This window comes from Gadus macrocephalus, chromosome 4 (assembly GCF_031168955.1).
Source record: "Gadus macrocephalus chromosome 4, ASM3116895v1".
NCBI lineage: Eukaryota > Metazoa > Chordata > Actinopteri > Gadiformes > Gadidae > Gadus > Gadus macrocephalus.
This window is the reverse complement of record NC_082385.1, coordinates 5,018,266-5,028,003: the sequence shown is the minus strand read 5'-3', so window position 1 is coordinate 5,028,003 and position 9,738 is coordinate 5,018,266. Positions and strand designations below refer to the sequence as shown.

At 43.9% G+C, this 9,738-nt stretch overlaps 1 protein-coding gene and 1 long non-coding RNA gene across 3 annotated transcripts; both read right to left on the bottom strand.

Moving 5' to 3' along the window:
- Positions 1 to 4,924: 4,924 nt before the first annotated feature.
- LOC132455059 (interferon gamma-like) lies at positions 4,925 to 7,814 on the bottom strand. Its single transcript, XM_060048769.1, has 4 exons — positions 7,371 to 7,814; positions 6,268 to 6,321; positions 5,800 to 6,021; positions 4,925 to 5,402 (listed from the first exon to the last, which is right to left on the bottom strand). Exons 1-4 carry the CDS (start codon positions 7,512 to 7,514, stop codon positions 5,253 to 5,255), a joined length of 570 nt encoding a protein of 189 aa, XP_059904752.1. The 5' UTR covers positions 7,515 to 7,814; the 3' UTR covers positions 4,925 to 5,252.
- LOC132455062 (uncharacterized) lies at positions 6,644 to 7,358 on the bottom strand. Of its 2 annotated transcripts, none has more exons than XR_009525064.1 (3): positions 7,086 to 7,358; positions 6,885 to 7,004; positions 6,644 to 6,762 (listed from the first exon to the last, which is right to left on the bottom strand). It is a non-coding gene; the product is annotated as an uncharacterized LOC132455062 (long non-coding RNA). The 2 variants fall into 2 exon arrangements; XR_009525065.1 differs by having other exon boundaries at positions 6,885 to 7,085; positions 7,127 to 7,358.
- Positions 7,815 to 9,738: the final 1,924 nt, after the last annotated feature.

Genomic DNA, 9,738 nt, shown 5'->3' with positions numbered 1-9,738 from the left:
TCAACAGGAAGTTACATTTGGTTTCACAGAACTGCCAAACTCACCCACGCACCGAATTAAATGAGCTGTGTGTGTGTGCGTGCACGCGTGTGTTTGCGTGCACGGGTGTGTTTGCGTGCGTGAGTGCGTCCGTGTGCATGCGTGTGTGCGAGCCTACAAATGTTTGGGGAAATGATGACTTCTAACTTTCAGATTTCCTCTGACACACTAAGACACACACACACAGGCGTCATGGTGATGTTTCCAAGCTGACTGACAGGCGAGGGCTTCTCTCAGTCTTGGTTACTTTTGGACGGGGATTTCCCGTGGTAAGGGGGTGTGATTTCCCGTAAATCATTCTGTTCGTCTCATACAAGAAATAATGGCCTTACTATCGCCTAGATACTAAGTTACCTTAACATAGATACTAAGTTACCTTACCTAGATACTAAGTTACATTATCTCAATACTATGTTACCTTAATTAGATACAAAGTTGCCTTAACATAGTTACTAAGTTACCTTAACCTAGATACTAAAGTTACCTTACCTAGCTACTAAGTTACCTTACCTATAAACTAAGTTACCTTAACCTAGATACTAAATTACCTTACCTAGATACTAAAGGTACCTTACCTAGATACTAAGTTACATTATCTAGTTCCTATGTTACCTTACCTATACACTAAGTTAACTTAACCTAGATACTACGTTTCATTTCCTAGATGCTAAGTTACCATGACCTAGATAATAAGTTACCTTAACATAGATTCTAAGTTACCTTAACCTAGATGCTAAGTTACATTTCCTAGCTACTAAGTAACATTTACTTAGTTATCTTAAGATAGATACTAAGTTACCTTAACCTAGATACTAAGTTACATTACCTAGATACTAATGTACATTAACTAGATACTAAGTTAAATTAACCTAGATACTAAGTTTCCTTACCTAGAGACGAATAGACACTAGAGAGATACTGTTAGAACAAGCCGTTTATCACATGATGAATTTAATAAGTAGGTTTGCAAAGAGGAAGATGGAGTCTGAGGAGCAAGATGGCCGCCGATCATGGTTTCAGATCAGCTGGTAATGCTTGAAGCCGCTGCCTGTGACGTAAGCCTTCAGACCCTGGAGTTCTTCCATCACCTGTTCCTGGAAACTCTCGTTGTCCAGCTGCACACACATGGACACGCAAACACACATACACATGCACATGAACACATCATGCACACAAGTAAATTTTTCAGAAGAAAGAGAAACGACATATATCGCTGTCGGTACAGTAAGGATGTTCATAGAACCAAGTGCCAAGCACTAACAATCGTTATGGTTAACCCATTCCCCGTATGCAACAAAGATAGCTAGGATAAAACGCTAAATGATGCTAAGTACTATGTTTAAGTGCAAAAACCTGTTTCTACAGTCAGGTGAAACTGGTTCTACGGTGAGCTGGTACCTGGTTCTATAGTGAGCTGGTACCTGGTTCTACGGTGAGCTGGTACCTGGTTCTCCAGTGAGCTGGTACCTGGTTCTACAGTGAGCTGGTACCTGGTTCTACAGTGAGGTGGTACCTGGTTCTACAGAGAGCTGGTACCTGGTTCTACAGTGAGTGGTACCTGGTTCTACAGTGAGCTGGTACCTGGTTCTACAGTGAGCTGGTACCTGGTTCTAGGGTGAGCTGGTACCTGGTTCTACGGTGAGCTGGTACCTGGTTCTACAGTGAGCTGGTACCTGGTTCTACAGTGAGCTGGTACCTGGTTCTACAGTGAGCTGGTACATGGTTCTACAGTGAGCTGGTACGTGGTTCTACAGTGAGGCTGTACCTGGTTCTACAGGGAGCTGGTACCTGGTTCTACAGTGAGTGGTACCTGGTTCTACAGTGAGGTGGTACCTGGTTCTACAGTGAGGTGGTACCTGGTTCTATACCTTGTTGTAGGCCTGATCCAGCTGATAGATCTGAAGCATAGCCAAACCCCTGGAGCCCTGGAGGCATACACACACACACACAGACACACAGACACACACACACACACAGTTAGTTATGTGATCGATGATGGTTAGTTGGGGTTGGTTAGTGTGTTTTTTTCAGTCTGTCGGGTAAGCTAGTGAGGGTTAGTTTGTGAGAGTTAGTGATGATTAACGAGTGTTGGTTTGTTATGATGGTTATTAAGGGTTGTTTGTGATGCTTTGTGATTGTTAGTTAGTCATGGTTAGTTAGTCACGGTTATTAATTACCTGTTTAGAACGACGGCGGCTGGCTTCTCTCTTCAGCGCTGGACAGAAATTCTGGTTCTTGTCCTAGAGGGTTGAGTTAGGGTGTTAAGACTGATCTCAGACCAGTAGTCCTATTGAGGGTTGAGTGAGAGGCCTAGGGTTAGTGTTAGACTGATTACATCTGATTGGATATGAACCTGAAGTCTGAATAGATTAGTTAGACCTGAATACTACTCGATTAGTTAGATTAGTGGTCCTCAAGGTTAGATACTACTAGATGAGTTAGATTAGTGGTCCTCAAGGTTATATACTACTAGATGAGTTAGATTAGTGGTCCTCAAGGTTAGATACTACTAGATGAGTTAGATTAGTGGTCCTCAAGGTTATATACTACTAGATGAGTTAGATTAGTGGTCCTCAAGGTTAGATACTACTAGATGAGTTAGATTAGTGGTCCTCGGGGTTAGATACTACTAGATGAGTTAGATTAGTGGTCCTCGGGGTTAGATACTACTAGATGAGTTAGATTAGTGGTCCTCGGGGTTAGATTCTCACCTTGCGGACACAGTGCTCCATCTTCTGAAGGAAGTGAGGCAGGTCATTCTCAGATCTTCTCTTCAGAAGGCTCCGGAAGAATCTGAGGACCTCCATGAGGACACAGGCATGGAGCTGGAGGAGGGTTAGGGTCAGGTGGGTTAGGGTTAGAGTTACCATGGGTTAGGGTTAGGGGTCGGGAGAGTTAGGGTTAGGAGGGTAAGGGGGGGTTAGAGTTAGGGTTAGGGTTAGGAGGAGTAGGGTTAGAATGGGTTAGGGTTACCATGGGTTAGGGTTACCATGGGTTAGAGTTACCATGGGTTAGGGTTAGGGGTCAGGAGAGTTAGGGTTAGGAGGGTAAGGGGGGGTTAGAGTGAGGAGGGTTAGGAGGAGTAGGGTTAGAATGGGTTAGGGTTACCATGGGTTAGGGTTACCATGGGTTAGGTTTAGCATGGGTAAGGGTTACCATGGGTTAGGGTTACCATGGGTTAGGTTTAGCATGGGTAAGGGTTACCATGGGTTAGGGTTACCATGGGTTAGGGTTAGCATGGGTAAGGGTTACCATGGGTTAATGTTAACATGAGGTACCTTGCGGTTGACTCTGATTTGGTTGAAGGAGGAGCCGTTCAAAAGGACCAGGTCTTTCTGCTGCGCATTCTGCTGTCCAGTCTCAACAACAACAACAACAACAACAACACAACACTCATTTTCAGCCTCAAGAACTGTGTGTGTGTGTGTGCGTGTGCGTGTGCGTGTGCGTGCGTGTGTGTGTGTGTGTGTGTGTGTGTGTGTGTGTGTGTGTGTGTGTGTGTGTGTGTGTGTGTGTGCACTCACCTTATTCAGCAGGGTGTCCAGCTTGTCTAAATCAATACAGGCCTTACATTCACACTCCGCTGTCTCACCCCCCCTGCACCCCCACAGCGCCACACATACCAGAACAGTCCAGCCACCCGGCATTCTGTCTGTCTCTCTCTGTGTCTGTCTGTGTGTTGCTGTTATATATCATCTCAGGTGCTTCCTGTCAGGTGACCCTACTTCCTGTTCTGATCCAGGTCATCGTCATGGTTACGCTGCCCTAGATCTGGGAGAGGGTCTTGAGATCACAATCAATCATCAATAAGGCGAGGCGGGGGTGAGGAAGGGGGGAGGTGGGGTGAGGTTGAGGTGGGGTGGGGTGGAGGTGGGGTGAGGAAGGGGGGACGTGGGGTGGGGGTGAGGTGGGGTGAGGTGGGGGTGAGGTGAGGAGAGGTAGGGGTGAAGGTAGGGGGGAGGTGGGGGTGAGGTAGGGGGGAGGTGAGGTGGGGGTGAGGTAGGGGGGAGGTGAGGTGGGGGTGAGGTGAGGTGAGGAGAGGTGGGGGTGAGGTAGGGGTGAGGCCAGGTGGAGGTGAGGTGAGGAGAGGTAGGGGTGGGGGTGAGGTGAGGTGAGGTGGGGGTGAGGTGAGGAGAGGTAGGGGTGGGGGTGAGGTGAGGTGAGGTGGGGGTGAGGTGAGGAGAGGTAGGGGTGAGGTGAGGAGAGGAGAGGTAGGGGTGAGGTGAGGTGAGGTAGGGGTGAGGAGAGGTAGGGGTGAGGAGAGGTAGGGGTGAGGTGGGGGTGAGGTGAGGAGAGGTAGGGGTGGGGGTGAGGTGAGGTGGGGGTGAGGTGAGGTGGGGGTGAGGTGGGGTGGGGGTGAGGTGAGGAGAGGTAGGGGTGAGGTGGGGGTGAGGTGAGGAGAGGTAGGGGTGAGGTGGGGTTGGACCAGACAGGGTGAGGAGCTGTTTCCTGTGGGGGAGGAGGGGGGGAGTTCCTGTTCCACTGGAAGGTTTCATTTTGACATCTTCAAACCAACTCCCAGTACAGATCAATAATGATCCATATTTCATCTATAATGTAATCACAGATCAATTCTGATCCATGTATCATCTATAATGTAATCACAGATCAATACTGATCATATATCATCTTTAATATAATCACAGATAATTTCTGATCCATATATCATCTTTAATGTAATCACAGATCAATAATGATCAATTTATCATCTATATCTATAATATATATATTCATACATTTATCTTAACTTGTACAAATATTGTAGGTAGAGATCCAGATATGCCTGTATTTAATGCACATGTACAGATATATATGTACTTTAATGTACATATCCATATCTGTCTGTATTTAATGTGCGTCTCTTGAATCAAACCAAGACACGAAGTTCCCCACAATGACTTTATTATGTGTTTTCAGGCCAATAAATATAAAATAAATTAACACAACTGCTGACAGATATGTACTCAAACTTATATACCATTTAAATAATGTCATTCAAATAATTTAAATACGCACTTTAATCAGAGTTTATATAAATATTTAAATTCTGTAAATAAAATAAACACATTGTGTATAAATAATAAGGATAATCCCATTTTATATAAATATTTAAATACGTTGAAAAGAGCAATAAAATTATAAATAAATATTCAAATACTTTAAATATTGAACCACCCGAGCCAGATAAAAACGTTTACAAAAGTATAAAATAATCACATAGCCCTCCTAAATTTAGCGGCCCTCTTCCTGGGCGCCCGTCGGCGTCGTAGGCTCCTCCTCTTCCTCTCGGCCAATGAGCTTGCTTCGTTGAACAGCCAAGGCAGCTCCCACAATGCCTTGCTCTGCACTACAGAGTTATTGATCTGAAATGACGGAGTCAGTGTTATAATATATATATATATATATACATAATGTTGTTTATATATTGTATTACAGATTCTGTAGTTATAAACGTTATGTATTATACATTACATTTTACATATCATATATAAATAAAATACATAAATGATATATATTTATTGTATTCTACCTGTTGCATCTCTATATTCTACCAGTTGTATCTCTATATTCTACATGTTGTATCTCTATATTATCCCTGTTGTATCTCTACATTCTACCTGCCGTATCTCTATATTCGACATGTATCTCTATATGATATTCTACCTGTTGTATCTCTATATGATATTCTACCTGTTGTATCTCTATATTATATTCTACTTGTTGAATCTCTATATGATGTTCTACTCATTGTATCTCTACCTGTATGTTGCCCAGTTGCTCCAGTGTGCTGGTGAGCAGCAGGTGTTTCTTGTACTGGGTTCTCCTCAGCAGTGTAACCATCTCCTGGAGGTACCGGATCCCAGCTTCCTCTGTTTTATTCTCCTCTGATTGGCTGTCGGTTGGCGGCTGACTCAACATCTGATCAAACAGCTTGTCGTAAACCTCCAACACCTTCCCAAGCACAACCCTCTTATCTCCATCCTGGGAGAGAGAGACAGAGAGAAAGTGAGACAGACTGACGGAGAGAGAGAAACACACAGACTGAGAGAGAGAGAGTGAGAGAGAGACAAACTGACAGACAGAGAGACAGACTTAAAGAAATCGAGAGAGAGAGAGAGAGAGAGAGAGAGAGAGAGAGAGAGAGAGAGAGAGAGAGAGAGAGAGAGAGAGAGAGAGAGAGAGAGAGAGAGAGAGAGAGAGAGAGAGAGAGAGAGATAGAGGTCTTACATCCATCTTGTTGAGTGTTTCTCTGGAGAAGACGGACCCGCTGAACGACTGGCCCTGCAGACAGACAGGAGGACAGACTGTTAGACAGGCCCTGCAGACAGACAGGAGGACAGACTATTATACAGGCCCTGCAGACAGACAGGAGGACAGACTGTTAGACAGGCCCTGCAGACAGACAGGAGGACAGACTATTATACAGGCCCTGCAGACAGACAGGAGGACAGACTGTTAGACAGGCCCTGCAGACAGACAGGAGGACAGACTGTTAGACAGGCCCTGCAGACAGACAGGAGGACAGACTGTTAGACAGGCCCTGCAGACAGACAGGAGGACAGACTGTTAGACAGGCCCTGCAGACAGACAGGAGGACAGACTGTCTCTGTACTGTCTAACCCCTACCTGCTCCTTAATGACCTGTCTCTGTACTGTCTAACCCCTACCTGCTCCTTAATGACCTGTCTCTGTACTGTCTAACCCCTACCTGCACCTAATGACCTGTCTCTGTACTGTCTAACCCCTACCTGCACCTAATGACCAGTCTCTGTACTTTCTAACCCCTATCTGTTCCCTAATGACCTGTCTCTGTACTTTCTAACCCCTATCTGTTCCCTAATGACCTGTCTCTGTACTTTCTAACCCCTATCTGTTCCCTAATGACCTGATGGTACTGTCTAACCCCTACCTGCTCCTTAATGACCTGTCTCTGTACTGTCTAACCCCTACCTGCACCTAATGACCTGTCTCTGTACTTTCTAACCCCTACCTGCACCTAATGACCTGTCTCTGTACTTTCTAACCCCTATCTGTTCCCTAATGACCTGTCTCTGTACTTTCTAACCCCTATCTGTTCCCTAATGACCTGATGGTACTGTCTAACCCCTACCTGCTCCTTAATGACCTGTCCCTTTACTGTCCAACCCCTACCCGCTCCTTAATGACGTGTCTCTGTACTATCTAGCCCCTACTTGTTACATAACGACAAGACTCTGTACATTTTACTCATTTGTACAAGTGCTATGTAGTATTCGTTAGTAGTATTGCAGTACTTGGGAATAATGTATAGGTTGTATTTGGTAGTACTGTGGCAGTATTGCAGTACTTACTTTCAGTGGATGTTGTAGGCTTAGAGTCTTGACGGTTTCCAACATCTTTCCCGGAACGGGAGCCACTGGCAGACAGACTGACAGACAAACAGACATGCAGACCAACATGAAGAGCGATAGACATCTCCCCAGCGCCAGTGCCATCCCTGCAGCTGCACACGCTGAAAGTCGCTTGTTCGAATCCCCGGCAGGACGATACAGCCTTTCTGTCTGTCCTTCTGCTTGTCTGTCTAACTTTTCTATTGTCTCTCTGTCTGTCTTTCTGCCCGTCAGTCTGTCTGTCTCTCTGTCTTTCCGCCCGTATATCCGTCCAGTGCAGAGTTCAGGTGAATGAAGTGAGCGTTATCAGTTAAGATGAGCGCTTTATATATGAGAGAGAGAGAGAGAGAGAGAGAGAGAGAGGTGGGACGATCGAGGTGTGAAAATGTGGTCTAAAGTTTCCTTTAAATCGTCAAACTTCACAGCACACGCGCACACACACACACACACACACACACACACACACACACACACACACACACACACACACACACACACACACACACACACACACACACATATGTACATACACGTAGTGTGTGTTAGTGATCACAGCATTATTGCTGTGATGTCATGTTAACTTAATTCGTCATACAAATTCCAAACTGATGCATTCTAGAAACTTTTTCTTTCAGTTCTCTCTCTCGCTCTCGCTCTCGCTTTCTCTCTCTCTCTCTGTCTCAGTCTCAGTCTCTCGCTCGCTCGCTCTCTCTCCTTCCCCTTTTTCCACTAATGTAGGCATATCTATATATATACAGTTATAGATATATATGAGTATAAATATATAAATACATATATATATATATATATATATAGTTATTTATGTGTATATATATACATTTATCGCTGGAGGCTGGTAAGCATCCATATGATCAATTATATATATACAAGTGCATCTCAATGTATTAGAATGTTGTGATAAAGTTAATTAATTTCAATAATTCAATTAAGAAAATGAAAGTCACCATTCCACCAATATTTCAAGGCTTTATTTGTATTATCTTGATGATTATGGCTTGAAAACCCAAAATTCATTATCTCAGAAAATCAGAGCAGAAGTATTGTATATGCTCTGTGTACTTGGTTGGGGCTCCTTTTGCATGAATTACTGCATCAATGCGGAGTGGCCTGCGGTCGATTTGCCGATGGCGTGTTATCAAAGCCCAGGTTTCTTCGATAGAGGCCTTCGGCCCGTCTGCATTGTTGGGTCTTGTGATCAGGCGAGATTGCTGGCCAATCAAATCAAATGTACAGTAATCCTATGTAAACCAGGTATTGGTACTTTTGGCAGAGTGGGCAGGTGCCAAGTCCTGCTGGAAAATTAAATCAGAATCTCCATAATGCTTGTCAGCAGAAGGGAGCATAAAGTGCTCTAAGACGCCCTGGTAGATTGCGCTGACTTTGGGCTTGATCAAACACAGTGGACCAACACCAGAAAAGCGACAGACCAGTTCTCTTAACCTATAGGTAAGACGCTTCTGATGTTCTCTCTGGTTCAGGAGTGGCTTTACGCGAGGAATGCGACAGTTGTAGTAGCCCATGTCCGGGATACGTGCGTGTGTTGCCACGTTGTTTGCGTGGTGGCTCTTGATGCACTGACTCCTGCATCTGTCCACACCTTGTGAAGCTCCAACACATTTTTTAATAGCCTTTGCTTTACAATCCTTTCAGGGCTGCGGTTATCCCTGTTGTTTGTGCACCTTTTTATACCACACTTTCTCCTTTCACTCAACTTTCTATGAATATGCTTGGGTAAAGCAATCTGTGAACAGCCGTCTTTTTTAGCGATGCCTTTTTGAGGCTTAGCCTCCTTGTAGAGGGTGTCAATGAATCTCTTCTGCACATCAGTCAGGTCAGCAGTCTTCCTCATGATTGTGAAGCCAACTGAACTAGACTGAGAGACCATTAAAAGACTCTGCAGGTATTTTGAGGTAATCAGCTGATTAGACTGTGACACCTTGAGTCTACAACATAGACATTTTTCGCAATGATCAAATGGGGTTTTCATGAGCTGAATGCCATAATATAATCAGGATTAATACAAATAATGGCTTGCAATTTTCACTTTGGATGGAATTAATCTATATAATATATGAGTTTCACTTTTCAAATTGAATTATTAAATTAATTAAATTCTCCACAATATTCTAATTCATTAAGATGCACCTGTAAATAAATATATATATATATATATATATATATATATATATATATAAACTACCGATAGATATGTATGCATATATAAATTAAAAAGCTATATCACTGTGTCATTAATGAAACAAATGATCTGTACATTTGTCTTTAGCTAATAACTGACTTAGGTTATGAT